General features: G+C 41.0%; 1 protein-coding gene across 1 annotated transcript in view; it reads right to left on the reverse strand.

Moving 5' to 3' along the window:
* Positions 1 to 12247: 12247 nt before the first annotated feature.
* Positions 12248 to 16390, reverse strand: part of UBE2J1 (ubiquitin conjugating enzyme E2 J1) — a 46493-nt gene continuing 42350 nt past the window's right edge. The window contains exon 8 of the mRNA XM_073675698.1: positions 12248 to 13851. Within this exon, the coding sequence (XP_073531799.1) occupies positions 13582 to 13851 (270 nt within the window). The 3' untranslated portion in view covers positions 12248 to 13581. The remainder of the gene's footprint in view (positions 13852 to 16390) is intronic.

The raw sequence follows: 16390 nt of genomic DNA on the forward strand, positions 1-16390 counted from the left end.
CCTCCTTCATAAATGAAAGAGGATGTGTCTGATGATGTCGTGCATACCACATGGCCAGATAAGGTAGCAAAATGTTAAAATGACATTTACCAATTAATTTATTTTTCACCGTTGAATGCAATGCAAAAGTGCTAAAACGCATCAAAAACGCTACGTGTGAAAATAACCCAAGGTGTGGAGAAGCATTTTTGTTTTTGTATATATATTTTGCCTTATATACAAGACATTACCCTGGAAAGGATGTTCCTTAACATTTTTCCCAAGAAAATCCATTTTGGTTTCATTTTTGTATGTTTTATTGTGAGTCCGTAAAAGTGGCGTAATACTCTGACAACATTGTTGACAGCAGTGACCTGGGAGTCAGAGATGCTTCCAGGGGTTTTACCCATGCTGCTCCCATGTCATTTGAGCACTGTTCCCATCAATTTGGGCAATTTTTAGGCCCTCTGCAGACCGCCGGGGGGGCCCATTGGAAAAATGATCGAGTTTCCAATAGACTTACATTGGGCTCGTTGCTCGGATCGAGCACTGGAGCAATCAGTACCCGAGCATTTTAGTGCTCGCTCATCATTACTCAGGAGGGAATGGAAGGTTTTGAAAAGTAGTTTTGGATTGAAGGCTAGTGATATGATGAGGATAGTGAAGCAGACTTGTTTTGCCAGATGGAGAGCAGAGTTAGGGTATGTGCCCACGTAGCGTTTTACAAGCGTATATGCTGCGGATTTTCCGCAGCGTAAACGCTTGGGAAACGCTTGGTAATCCGCCCCCCATGGTCCCCAATGACAAGCTGCAATGTCAATGCCCATGCTGCAGATTTTTCCGCAGCGTTTATGCTGCGCTCAAAAATCCTCATGTCCATTAATTTTGCGGACACGCAGCGTAATCGCCGCCATTGACTTGCATTGAAACACATAATATCCGTGTCAGTACATTTGTACACACGGATATTATGCGTTTCTATGTGCGGATGGTACCCAAGTCTGGAGGAGAGGAGACTCTCATCCAGACCTGGGTGCCATAGAAACTGTAAAAAAAAGAATTTAAAATAAAAAATAAAGCTTATACTCACCTTCTGATGTCCTCCCGGTGTTTTGTCTGCTCCGTCCGGTCTATTGCAATGCTCCCGCTGTTGTGAAGGACCTGCCATGACGTCACTGAGTCATGTGACCCATCACATGGCTCAATTACGTCACCGCAGGTCCTTCACACCACTGCGAGCCGCCCAACACAGCAGAGAACACCGGGAGGACAACGGAAGGTGAGTATAAACTTTATTTTTTTATTTTTTACCATTTTATTCTTTTTTTTTTTTAACTAACTTGGTCACACTACTATAAATCCATGCCGGTTGCATGGATTTATATAGTGTGAACAAGTTGTCAAGCAATTTTCCAAGTGATGCTAAAATCGCTTGGAAAAGCGCTTGATAACCCGCATGCAGAAATGCATGCAAAGACGCTTGACAAACGCTTCTACCTGGCGGGAAAAACGCATGTAAAAACGCATGCGTTTTTCCTGCCAGGGAGAAGAGTAAAAAATATGCAGCATTTCTGCATCGTGGGCACATAGCCTTATAAGTTTTGAGCATGAACTTATAGTAGATGAAGTCTTCTGCCGAAAGTGACTTTCTCCACTTATGCCAAGCACACCTAGAACAACGCTGGAGAAAACTTGTTTGTAGCATGTGCCAAGGTTGCCGTAGTCTGTGTAGGGTTGTTCTGTGTGTAGCAGGTGCTGCTTCATACAAGGCACTCTGCAAAGTATTATTATAATGTGACACTGCAGAGTCTAGACAGGAGAGGGAGATCAGTGGCAGACGTGGAGAGCTGATCATCAAGGGGATGTCAAAGTCCCCCATGATGAGAGTGGGAATGTCACAGGATAGAAAGTGTGGAAGCCAGGTGGCAAAGTGGTCCAGGAACTGGATGGTTTTCTTGGAAAGCGATACACAACCGCCACTTGCAGGGAGAAGGGTTTGAAGAGTCTAAGGGTGTGGACTTCAAAGGAGGGAAACACAAGTGAGGTTACTGGGGGGAAACCTGGAATGTACAATGTGATGAAAGGAGCACACCAACATCTCCACCTTGTCTGCTCTCAGGTCTGGGGGTATGTGAAAACTGTAGTCGACCATACGAGAGAGTAGCAGTAGCTCTGTTGAAGTATATTGATTTTACTTAATGGTAGTAATCGTAAGGTATAAGAGGGCCATAAATGGTGCTCATGCTCTATGTGTGCTTTCACACTTGTACTTTTAAGCACTGAAAACTGAGGATTAACCAACTGTTAAGCTGAACTGCAAATAGCCCAAAATGGGTCACTTCAGTCAGCGTCACATTTTATGCAAGCAAACAGCCTTTGAGGGTTTTTTTTAAACCATAAACCTTAGTTTTAATTCTGAAGGAAAACTGCCATCTACTGGTCTAAAAAAGGTAAGAATCATTACAATAGCTTGTTTATAGTATTTGACAAATTTATTCAGTAGTAATATAGAAAATAATGTGCAGTTAAAGGGAATCTATCACCAGTTTTTGCTACCACATCTGAGATCAGCATGATGTAAGGGCAGAGACCCTTATTCCAGCGATGTGTCACTTACCGACCTACTTGTAGTAGTTTTGATAAAATCAGTTTTCTCTGCTGCAGATCCAGCAGCTATCTGAATGTTTATCTGACGCGCCCCCTGGGCCTGTGTTGTGCAGGGGATACCCGGAGCCGGATCGCTGGGGGTTCGTAGTCCTCGTGGCGATGACCCGGTCCGTGCCCAAGGTGGTCAAATCAGAGGCAGTTTTAGTATTGTGATAATAAATGTCCGACTACGCCACCCGTGGATTGCGGTCAATGGGGACCGCCGCTGCAGGGCAGACCGCTGAGGCTGGTATTATGTGTGCAGCTTAGAATGGGATGTCTCCCCACGGGAGGAGTATAGCCTCAGGGCAGTTAGTGTGTATATGATGGGAGTGATGGTGCGCGAGTGTCACAGCACCAGTTGTGCTGGTGCGGTGAAGAAGCACAGAGACGTGGGGTTGCAGTTTCCAATGCTTTACTCACAGTTGTTATTCGTGTCAATCCTGCAGGCGATGACTGCCCAAGCCGTGCTACGTCCACCAGGCAGGGGACTCGACCAACTCCCAGGCAATTCCAGAGCGTGGCACAGGGCTCCCTTCTCTTCCCTTCTCTGGCCGTCCTCACCAGTGACCCACCTTTGTCCAGCTTCTCCGGTTTCCCTGACCCTACGTGGTATGCTTTCCTGGTGGATGTAGTGAGGGGTCGCACCAAGATGTGGTCACAACCTCTGGTCTTTGGCTGAGGAATCTGTTGCCTCCACCAATTTGGGTCCCGGTACCCTGCTCTGCCAACCCTTCACCCGCAATCTCCTGGGCCTTTGGGGTTCCTTCTGCCTTCGTGTCTCTGGGCCTTTCTTGATGTTCCAGTTCCTTGTTTCCTTTCTTACTTCCTTTGCTGTTCCTTCTCCTCTCTCTCTTTTGCTCCGGCCTCCTGACAAGGCCTGCCCGTGGAGCAGAGCCCCTGGAGCAGCTCTGCTCCCTGTCACTTCTCCTCGGACTGCACTCCTCTCTGAACTCACCCTGTCCTAAGATAGTGCCCACCTTATATACCTCCCTCTAGCACCCGAGCCCAGGTGACTAGCAATCAATGGGCTCCTACCTATGCCCAGAGACCCACCCCTATCTGCTCCTACACCACTGGGTTTTCCTCCCCCTCTCCACTCCAGCCAGGGACAGAAGCTGTCGTGCCTGCACTTCTGTGGGAGCACCGTTGAGCTGTCCCTCGGAAATGGGGTGTGTGTGGTGCATGCAGCCTAACGAGCCCTAGTCCACACTCCATCCTTACCCGGGAGTGGAATATCACACCTCTGGGTGAGGTGCAATACCCCTGTAGCAGCCGAGCCCTCGGGGTGCTACATATCTCTACACATGTAACCCAAAAACCTGATTTAAACAATAGGTAATTTTCTGATGATCTAGTCCCTTTAAAAGGAAACCTGTCACATTGTATATGGAGTCCAATCTGTAGATAGTACGGTATAAAGAAGGAGAAGCTAAGCGGAATGATACATAGGTTTTAATTTTATCTCAATAAAATTTAATATTTTAATATATCCTTAATACTCTTTTTGTTTTGTGTGTGGATGACTCATCCCCTATACAAATGTTTGATATAGGTTTGTTGGAAAAGATTTAATATAACTTGTATTTTATTCATTGAAATTCCTGGTCTCTGTATGCATACAAGTCAAGTGGGCCATCCTGCTAGTGTGACAGCTATATCCACATGCAGAGTCATACAGGGATGTCAATCACTGAATAGGACCGCCCACTGGACTCAAATGCATACAGGCACCAGGAATTTCAGTTAATAAAATACAAGGTTTACTGGCTCCTCCTGCTCCACACCATCCTGCGAGCAGAAACTGGTCCATGGTGCCTGGTTTGCGGTAAATGGGCCCAACTCCATAGTATGAGAAACCTCCCCAAACCTCCATGTTTTACAGTATACTATGGTTTGAATTCAGTGTTTATGGGTCATCTCACACACTTTCTGCGTCCTTTAGACCCAAGAAGAACAATCTTGCTCTCATCAGTCCATATATTGTTTCGTCACTTCTCTTTAGGCCAGTCAATGTGTTCTTTGGCAAACTAACCTTTTCAACAATGGTACTTTACGAGGGTTTCCTGCAAATAGTTTGGCTTCACATAGGCGTCTTCTGATGGTTGCAGGACTCTCAGGTAACTGAAGATCTTCTTTGATCTCCCTGGAGCCAATCATTGGACGCTTCTTTGCCATTCTTGTGATTCTATAATCGATGCGGATGGTAGTATTTATTTTCCTATCACATGTTTTGTTTGCCATTTTAAAGCAATGGAAATCTTTTTTGCTAAGCAGCCAATTATTTTCTGCACTTCCTTATGTTTCCCCCTCTCCAACTTCTTGATCAAAGTTCTTTCTCCTTTGGTCCAATGTCTAGAATGACCCATTGAGTAAGGGCTAAAACCAGCAGATACATTTGCTGCTTCCTTTAAATAAGGGTCATAATTTACACCTGTTTCTTCACAAAATGAATGACCTCACTAATTGAACTCTGCACTGCTATTAATTAGAACACCCCACTTTCATTAATTGAGTCAATTACACCAAATTAGCATTGTGCATGTCATGACTGTTGATTCTGTTGGTTGCCCATTACTCGTCTACATCTAGTCATGAATTTTTTCCTATGCTGTATGATCTTTTCTGCCAAAAACAGTAATTAATACACAATAGTAAAGCAGCACGGTGGCTCAGTGGTTAGCACTGCAGCGCTGGGTCCTGGGTTCAAATCCCACCAAGGACAACATCTGCAAGGAGTTTGTATGTTTTCCCCATGTTTGCGTGGGTTTCCTCCGCGTTCTCCGGTTTTGTCTCACATCCCAAAGACATACTAATAGGAAATTTAGATTGTGAGCCCCAATTGGGACAGTGCCGATAATGTCTGTAAAGCACTGTGGAATTAATGGCACTATATAAAAGTGAGTAAAATAAATATTAGTGACTGCTATTATTTTGCACATAACTGTACACATTCAGCCAAGCTGAGCATGCATTATAAAGGCGAGTTGTAAAACTAGCAGTCAGCCATCTAATGTGTATATGACTGACCTCATGATGCTTAATAAATGTATATTCTACTTAGAACAGTGACATTCAAGAAAAGGTATTTTAAGAAATAACTGTTGGAACCAATAGATAGGGACAACCAATAGGACTGTGTGTTTAATGAGTAGGTACACTTTTGCAAGAATGATTGTATAGCATAAATTTACAGAATGAAAATGCAAACAGCAAGATTGATTTATTGCTTATATTTTTTTTTCAGAGAACAATAATTTTAGGCCATTATGTACCGCACATTATAACAAGTGCCAAAAATGAAGAAACAGTTAAGTAACGCCTTTAAATTAAAAAGCAAGATATACAGTTAAACATAGTAAAAACCTACTGGATACTGATTATGTGACCTGCAAATATAACACAAAATACTGGCCCCCATCTAAAACAGAAGTGGATGAGATGGAGAGAGAGAATCCATGAGGTTTCAAAGAAAAATGGTAGTCATTATTCAACCACTCACCACGAAGACACCCAGGTAATACACGGGGTCACTTAATTTGCTTTATTTTTACCCTGGTTAGAACTTTGTTGGCAAAAGGAGGATTTGTAATGAAATAGTATAATTCGATGCCGACTCATTTTCTGGTGCAGAAAAATCTAACTAATCAAATGCCGTACTGTACGAGTGAATAAGGAAAGAACGATTTACAACGTAAGGCGTAGGAACACACACCAACACTGTATGATCTAAGTTTTCCTTTAAAGAAGGTATAATGTCTCCTACAAAATTGAAAGTGTTAAATAATTAAGAAAAAAATAAATGTGAAAATATCCAAATGACATTAAAAACCAAAATACTCAGATCTTTGAGTTGTGATGTCAATGCTTGCTATCTGAAGATGCAGGAAAAAGCAGATAATTATGATTTTTCCTGGTTTGTGTACAAATGAACCAGGACAAAACTAGACTAAGTACAATATGCTGTAAAGAAGGGTCGATCCAGCTATTTAAGGCAGAGGGGCAGGTAGGAATTTAAAAAGCTGGAGCAAAGATAGAGTAGAGTAATTGTTTAATACAACCAGTCAGTTTTATTGCCTTACTTTTTCAAAGAGCCTTCGAAAAATGAAAGGTTAGCATCTGATGGATTGCTATGAACAATTACTGCACTTTTGATAACTCTCCCAATAGTGTCTTCACTAAATACAGTATATGATGGCTATCTTGCATGGGCATTTTTGCAGTTGAGGAATCACTATGATAGATCTATTACAACAATTTTTTATTTTATGCCTTAATGCAACTGTACCACTTTACAGTCATTAATGTGCCAAAGAGAGTGGCCAAAAGAAAGCACCTCCCACATCTATGAAATCACATGATCTGCGCCATCCAATTAGTAGCTCTGGAAAGATTATAAACCGTTTTCTCTAACATAACAAGATCCTATACAGAGCTAACTGGCTGAGAAGGATCAGGTAACTCGTTTTAGTACTTTAGGTGATTTGGTGGAAGCAATTACATTGAATGGGATAGCTTTATTAGGGCATCCCAACTAAGGTCAAAGTGACAGGTACTATTTAAAATGTAAGTATAACTTTGCTGGGGTGCGATGGAAGAGCTTAATGCGGAGAAACTTTTAGGCCTTATTCACACATCTGTGTTTAAACACGTATGTGAAAACATGGTACTGGTGTCATCAGTGTGTACATATTTTTCACGGACCCGCAGACATATATTGACCTTTATCATCCGCTGCTGGAAAAAAAAGGACATGTCTTCGTGTGTTTTGCACGGACACACAGTCCATGAAAAACACAGACATGGGAATAGCACTGTAAAGTATAATGGATACGTCTTGTAGCCATGAGAAAAACGGATACAACACGTATGTGCAACACGGACGTCTGAATGAGGCCGTAGTTTGTTCTTAGACGTTAATCACCAGTAGTCAGATCTATGGATGTTATGCGGTTTAGTGATGGTCTGCTTACACTTTAAATCTGAAACAAAAAGAGAGCTATGATGTTAATTATATTGGTCAAACAAGTGTCCATCAGTCCACTGCCACAAGGTGCATATAAAACAACTAACCTGTATAAAAAAAACCCCCCCCCAAAAAAAAACCCTGTAATCACTAACAATATAGGAGCGTCCATTCTGTATATCAATGTTGTATGGTGCATTCTTTACCACTTGTATGGAAGATGATCTGTTACCAACACCCCGAGGACCAAATATTAATTGCAAATCTGGCCTCCTATATATGCTTATAGATTAAACTCTTATAGTAATCTTTACCAAACTATGGTGGAAAGTGAAGGGTGTGTGAGTCTTGCTGAGCTAGAACAAGTGATATGACACAGAATGATAGTTAGGGACATGTTGTTTGGCAGTGTATCCCAGTTACCAGGCTGTCTCATATGACTCAAGCTGTCAGAAGGTAGGAAAGGACAGTGTTGACAATAGAGAAAATGAACAAGCTGATTGTTAATAGATTAAGGGGTTAAAGAATAGTAAAACCCTTTTTGTGACCACCAATATGTCTTTTGCAGACCTGGGCTATAAGTGAATAGCATTCCCCGATGGGTGAAATGCAGCAGCTGTCAGCTGTACACTATAGCCGACACCCTGCTGCAACAGCCGCTATCGGTGTTGGCAATGACCATAGCTGTTTAACCCCTTAGACACTATTGTCAATAGTGTCAATTGCATCTAGATGGTTAACAGAGTATGGGGGCTCCGTCTAACCCTTATCGGCCCCCGGAAATCGTGATTGTGTGGTTTTGATTGTTGCCATGACAATGCAAGGCCAAATAACTGCTTTTTAGTCCGCCAACTACAAAGACCGGTTCAGATATTAGCTACTAGTGATGAGCAAGTGTGCTCGCCACTGCTCGGTACTCGCCCGAGCATCTCACTGCTCGAGATGCTTGGCAAGTACTTCCGGGATGCTCGGGCGGGAGCTCGTGTCCCTACCCCGCATGTTTGGTGCTCTTCAGCGAGCCAATTAATATGCAGGGATTGCCTGCCACTCACTGTAATGCCGTAGCCATGTTGGTTGTGGCATTACACTGATTGGCTGGCCGCTTAGCGTCATCAGGTCTATATAAGACCTGGTGACCCTATTGCTCATCACAGTCTACCCTGGAAACAGGCAGAGTAGGGACAGCTGCTGCTGAGTGAGGGAGAGAATTGGCGGTTTATTAGTTAGGTATAGGTATTCCACAGCAAGATATATATCCATCTGAACGAACAGTCCTTCAAAGGACTAATCCAGCTGCATATATTAATTCTAGTGATAGCAGGAATTAGGCAGGCAGGGTATATGAACACTGTATACAACAGAACAGGGTCCATTTAACGCTCTGCCTGCTGCTGTTAGCCCTACATATCTGGGCTAATTTTTTTATTTGATTATTTGCTTAAAAAGCAATACAGCACACAGTTTTTCTGCTCCATTTGCTTGTTAGAATACAGCCAGATTTTTTTGATTTTATTCGCATTGCTGTATTGTGGAAGCAGAGAAACTTTTCCATCATTAGACATGTTCTCATATTACTGCGGTAATAATCGTGACATTTTTTGGAGCATAACAAATATTACACTCCAGTTAAAGTCTGCCAGTTGTGTCTTGTTCAGCCTATTCACACTTGGTCGCTGACTAACACCATATCTCTAACGCCACTGCCTAAAACCGTGGTCATCACACATGATCCCATATTACTGCGGTAATAATCGTCACATTTTTTGGAGCGTGCCAGATATTACACTCCATTTAAAGTCTGCCAGTTGTGTGTTGTTCAAACCTATTTACACTTGATCGCTGATAACAGCATATCTGTTAACAATGTTGTCAGAGTATTACGCCACTTTTACGGACTGACAATAAAACATACAAAAACAAAGTTAAATGGATTTTCCTGGAAGAAATGTTAAGAAAAAGGTATACATGTTGTATACAAGGCCAAATAAATAACAAAAAAAAAAAGTTATGGACTGTGGAAGAGATTTATGAGACCAGAATGAACACTCATCTCGAGCTGATGATACCACCTAGCAGCACCTGTCCCTATTGTGAATGCATCTAACAGCAGCATCAATAGAGAATACAATAGATTTGCATTTTTTTCTGCAGCACACAGTATAAGGCAATAAAACCTGGCTGGACTGGTGTAATACGCTATCCATACTTTGATGGCTCACCCGTAAATGAATTTCGGATAAGACAGGTAATATTCTAGAATATAGAATCTATTTGAATTGTTCTTCCCATTATTAAGGAGTGGGTCTCCTATACTGTTATTGCGTATGTAGCAATTTCAAGGGCTGCCAAAAATTAGGACAAATTCCAATACACATTTGAAGGGACGTAAAAAAAATATATATATAAAACCACAGCGGGATCTTTAGTATGAAAACCAGACTCGCCAATGTAACCTCAATGTAATCACATTCTACAGCTCCTGCACCTCCTCCTCCTCTTCGACCTCCATCTCTGAAATGACCACATCAGTCGCAAGCTGGAAGTACAGCAGAACTGCCTCAGCCAAGTGGCGCCAGGCTGTGCTGAAGAGAATATGCTTAGGTGACACACCGCACACTGCTGCAGAGTTGTTGAAAGCTGTAACAGAGCAGACAGATCTGTGGCTCTCACCACTGAACATACAGCCAGGCATGGTCGTGAGTGACAATGGCCTGAACCTGGTGGCGGCTCTGGGGCCAGGCAACCTCACACATGTACAATGGCTGGTCCATGTGCTCAACTTAGTGGTTCAGCGGTTTCTTAAAACCTACCCAGATCTGCCAGAGCTGCTTGTGAAATTATGCAGCGTATGTGCCCATTTCAGAAAGTCAGCTACAGCTTCCGCCACCCTGGCTGAACTTTAGCAGCGTTTTACTGAAGATCTTTGTGTGTCGAAGCACCGAGAAGTGTGAGCTGATGTTGGATGGACTGCAATTCCTTATGGAACAAGCTGCATACTTCCTGGGAGAAATGACAGCCGGAGTAGATAAGGTTTCCCTCTATGCCAGTTCTTTCACTGACCTACAGAATATGGCTGTGGTGAAATACAACTCTCACAGAGAAGCAGCCATGGCTAAGAAAAGTCTGTGTGAAGGTTCCTGGACACTTTATGGCTGCTTTTTTTTTTTACTGTGGACTGGTTCCAGCAATCTATAAGACTTAAAGATCTGCAATCTGGCACCTTGGCAAAGCCCAATTCTGTTCTCCCTTGGATATCTAACAAACAGGTCATGCTGGAGAAACTTGCACTTACTGCCACTCAGTGTCTTCATTTCCTTTGTGAGAAACTAATGTTTAGGGCAGCCAGTCTACCAAATAATAATACCAAACCATGGCGTGCCATAATTCACTGGATATTCCTGGCTGGTTGGAGACAAGCTCATTCCCACAGAAAAGTACCAGCAGCAAGCTAAGGAGATGGTGACCTATCATCATCACAACCTGCAAGGTTTGCAATATGAACTCTCCTGAAGAAGCTGGTCTGGCTTCAACAGTGGTATTCCGCAGCCCCCTAGAAAGTAGGACAGGAAGCTAGGTCGACATGATGTGGGTGCTTGTTGTGCTCCCTCAGCAGGCACAGTTTCATCTTGCCCACGGCCTCGGCCTCTACGTGCACCATCACCACAACATCCACTTCCCTGTCCCTTGACACACACCTTGTCCATTTTAAATAGAGTTTAATATTTTTGTCACATTGCCAAAAATGTCTGTATTATTACCGCAGTAATATAGGATCACGTCTGATGACCATGGTTTTAGGCAGTGACCTGTGATGCAGAGATGCTTCCAGGGGTCTTCCCCATGCTGTTCCCATGTCTTTTCAGCACTGTATGGATGTGTCTGATCATGTCTCACACACCACATGACCCGATAAGGTAATAAAATGTTAAAATTACATTTACAGTACAGGTGAATGTATTTTTCACAGTTGAGAGAAATACAAAAGTGCAAAAACTCATCAAAAACACTATGTGTGAACATTGCTCAAGGTGTGGAGGATCATTTTTTTATTGTGTGTGTGTTTTTTTGCCTTATATACAAGTCATTACCCTGGAAAGAATGTTCCTTAACGTTTTTTTCAGAAAAATCCATTTTGGTTTTGTTTTTGTATGTTTTATTGTGAGTCCGTAAAAGTGGCGTAATACTCTGACAACATTGTTCACAGCAGTGACCTGGGAGTCAGAGATGATTCCAGGAGTCTTCCCCATGCTGTTCCCATGTCATTTGAGCACTGTTCTCATCGATTAGGGCAATTTTTAGGCCTAACGATTTGCTTGACCCGAGCAACGAGTACCCCAGCATTTTAGTGCTTGCTCATCACTATTAATAGCTACATTTTATAGGTGAAAATATAATTTTTCATTCCTGTAATTCCATTTTGTGTTAATGCTTGAAAACTACCAGACAGCAGTTTTTAACATGCTGAAGGGTGCCATCTTTAAAATGGTACCACTTTTGGTGGGTTTTCCAATCTATAGGTCTCTCAAAGTCTCCTCAAAACTGAATAGGTCCCTAAAAAAATAAGTTTTGTAATTTCCTTGAAAAAATTAAATATCGCTGCTAAACTTTTCAACCTTCTAACATTTTAACAAAATAAGCGGACAATTGACAATGATACTTATGCAAGTTAGACATAACAAATTATTTATTAACTATTTTGTGTGGTCTGATTCTCTGGAATAAAAGGTATAAATGTTCAAAGTTTAAAAATGGCTAATTTTTCAAAATTTTTGTCAAATGTCTGATATTTTTATAAATAAACGCCAAACATTTCAACCTTAATTTACTTCTAAAATGAAGTACAATGTGTCACGAAAAAAAAATTTCAATCACTGGGATATGTTGAAACATTCCAGAGTTTTTGCCACTTAAAGTAACATGGCAGAATTTAAAAATTGGCCTGGTCACTAAGGGGTTAAAATGTATTATCTATTATATCGGTTGGGCTCCTACTTTGGGCACATTGCCGGTCAGCTGTTTGAAGGGGCATTTAATAGTATATACAGGTAAAAAAAAAATAAAAACTCAGCATACAATCCAGAACAGTGAAAGCTCTGATGGTTTTATTCACCAAATGTCTGCGGACATTGGAAGAATAAAGACTTTATAGCATCCACTGCCAAGGATTGCAGGCTGCATGGTTTTCTTCCTTCTAAGCGTATATGGGGCCCTTGGGCCGAGACCTGACACTGCAAATACCGGAGTTCCTTCATACTATTGTCTGGTCCTTGAGGGACTGACTGGTGCTGGCACTAAATAACTTATGATCGCTAAACTTTTAATGATCAATAATAGTTTAATAGCCACTTTGCACAGGAAGACCAAAATAACTGATGGACACTGAGCGATCTGTAATAGATTGCTCAGTGCGTCTAGGCTGCCATGGTTCTTGGCAGTGCGAGTCTTCTTTACACAGGATAATGCACAGCCGAGAACAATCTTTTTGCACTGCGCAAAAGATCATTTCATTCAATGAACAAGTGTCTTGCTTGTTCATCAGGTGATCAGCCGTCTGTTTACACTGAAAGATTATCATAAAATGAGCATTTTTAACAAAGCTTGTTCAGAATTATCTTTCAGTGAAAATGTAGCTTAATTACAAGGATAGGCTATCAATTTATAAAAATGTAAAACCTCATTACACCAAGTCATTCCCCCATCTCAAGCTACATTATAAAACCAATTGAAAAATAATATATGTGCTGCAGTGCTCCATATAAAACAGACATGCATCTGACTGCATTGCTGACCAGTTCCCTAGAGTATATGTATATATATATATATTTAGCATCAACACTTTCGGTAGATGTCTGGCCAATTAAATCCCTGCAAAAATGCCACAGTATACCATAAACAGTCATTGAACAGCCATCGTAGACTGTTTTCTTAACATACCTGATACATATGTTTAATGAGACATTCCTCTCATATTGTTCAGGAGAAAACAAATATTATAGATCATAGTCAAAAATGTATTCATTGGCTAAATACAGTCTACGGAAAAGAAGGGCTGCCAATGCAAACGTCAGCAGAACTATGAGAATTGCTGATCCTGTGTTGCTTCCATTGACGGCATGATGTTGAACTTCAATTAGACCTGGAGAAGCTGGGTTCCTCCTTTGATGTGCCCGTCTCTGCCGAGGGCTCCTTGAGGTGTTCACAGTGGATGTTGACTGCGTAACCTCTTCACCAGAGTTGGGTTCACCATCATTAGCCTCGGCCTGTAGATGTAAAAGATTTATATACAATACAATAGATTTATATACGATACAATTTATATAAACCTTATTACAGCTATGGCATAATATAAACATATGATAATGCACTCAGTCCCTATTAAACATACGGAAACTACAATACATGTTTTACATTGCAAAGATATTCTTTTATTATGAAACCCCTGTTCCTCTCCTTTCCAGTCCATTGCGCCTCGAAGTCGCTAACGCACAAGCGAGCAATCACTCAGTGATGAAGATTTGCCATGGCATCCAGGAGCCTGCAGGTCGCACATCCTATTTAGCTCTGCCATAGGCGGACAATAAACCGCAATACAAGTGCCCTTGAAGGACTACATTTTTTCCTTGAAAAATAGTTTGAAAATAAAAGAAAAATATGTTAAAAAAGGACAAAAGTTTACATCATCTCCTTTTTCCTTTTGTTAAAGAAATTGTCCACTACTTTAGCATTGATGACTTATCGTTAGGATAGGTCATCAATGTCTGATCGGTTGGAGTCCACCTCCCAGCACCCCATTCGCCTCCTATTCAAATCAATAGGAGGATTTGCAGTATTCTGCAGTGACCACTATCAGAAGACGGCCAGCTCCAAAAGTGAGTGCCTCGGGCCGGAGGCAGCAGCCACCAATAGCTTCTGATCGGCGGGAGTTGGACCCCCACCGATCAGACATTGATGACCTATCTTAAAGATAGTAAATTAGGAACTTGGCACTCAAAAAATTGCAGTGAATGAAACAAGTTTTATTAATCAAAGTTTATTGGTAATCCTTATAGTTGTTAATGTTTCGGCCCTGAATATGGACCTGCATCAGAAATGATTAACATTATGCTGTACGCTTGTTTATCGTGTTATGCAGCGCTATAGGAAAGGCGACATGCATCATTATGGATTGGCGCCGTTCCTATAGCGCTGCATAACGTGATATACGAGCATACACCATAAAGGCAATCAGTTCTGATGAAGGTCCATATTCAGGACCGAAACGTTAACAAATATAAGGATTGCCAATAAACTTAGATTAATTCACTGCAATTTTTTGAGTGTCAAGTTCCTCATTTACTTTGAGTATGGATTGGAACCCAACTTGGGCACCTCATCTCTCAACCTGGAGTGTTGTATATCCCTCTAGTATATTGCTATCCTAAGGATAGGTCATCAATGCTAAAGTAGTGGACCACCTCTTTAAATAAAACAAACTTTTAAAATATCACATAAACAAATATATAAAGCCTTTTTTTTTTAATAACCTTCCCTTCTCCAAAAAATGGAATATAAAGCAAACAAAATTTTGAACATACACAAAAATGGTACCAATAGAAACTATGGCCACCCCCTAAAAAAGCAAGACACCATCAACAGAAAAATAAAGAATCTTTAGGTCTCAGAACATGGTGGAGAAAAACAATTTTTTTTTTAAATCATGTTTATTCTGCCTGTATTTTTTGACCTCATTTCCAATACAATATATGATAACTGAAATCATGGTATAAAAACCTACAACTTAAACAGGTTTCATATGGCTAGGTCAATGGAAAAATAAAAAAAAAATCCATGAGTAAAGGGATAACAATATATATTTCTTTTTTATTACAAATGCTGAGATTTTATCTATAAATCGCTACACATATGGGTCTTAATTAGTGATGAGCGAGCATGCTCGTTACTCGAGATTTACGAACATGCTCGGGTGCACACCGAGTATCTTCAGCATGCTCGGGTGTTATGTTTGAGTCACTCCATGCGCATGATTTGCGACTGTTTGACACCTTTAACACTAGAACTACTGATGGAGTCATTTTGACTCCTTTCGTTTTTTATTTCTCTTCTGTGACTACATTTTTCAGAATTCCGGCTTGAAACTCGGTGACTTTTCCTCAAATATGATGTGAAAAAAGATTTTGTGAGAATAAATAATTTTGGTGAAAAATTTGCGCGTTTTTTTCAAAATTTACCAAGAACTACTGAAGGGAGTCATTTTGACTCCCTACTATATTTTGAGGTCCTTTTGTCACTAAATGTTGCTATAAAGTTTTGTGCATAATTTTTTCACTCTGTCTTATTTACCCTGATGTTCATATAGATGTAGTTCAATTTACATGTCAACTTTTCACATTTTCCTTGTGTTTTACCTGCTTGTATTACTGTGTAATGCTGAACAAAATAGCTTGTTTACTCTAGGCTCTTATCTTATGCTAATGAAGGGTGGTGTTTTTCTAAGGTCCTAGCAGGAGACAGTATTCTGGATAGTAACTTTACTTTCAGTTCAGCTGAAGAGACAAAGAGAACAGACGCAGACATACGAGCTCTGAAGACTCATACAGGTATGAATTGTTATGAAATAGTTTAGCTGTCTGTCAACTGATTCAGCCCACCTACTTTTGAAGGTGGCAGAACAGTTATTATTTCTTTTAGTTTTCATTTCATTTCTATTTTTCAGCAGGGAACTATATAGAATTATGGAATTTGTGAGGAATATGGAGAGAAGACGTTTGATAAAGCCTCAGGATATTCTGGCTACTTTGC

This window comes from Phyllobates terribilis, unplaced genomic scaffold, assembly GCF_046119375.1.
Source record: "Phyllobates terribilis strain yellow unplaced genomic scaffold, ASM4611937v1 Scaffold_3__8_contigs__length_932513732, whole genome shotgun sequence".
Taxonomy (NCBI): Eukaryota; Metazoa; Chordata; class Amphibia; order Anura; family Dendrobatidae; genus Phyllobates; species Phyllobates terribilis.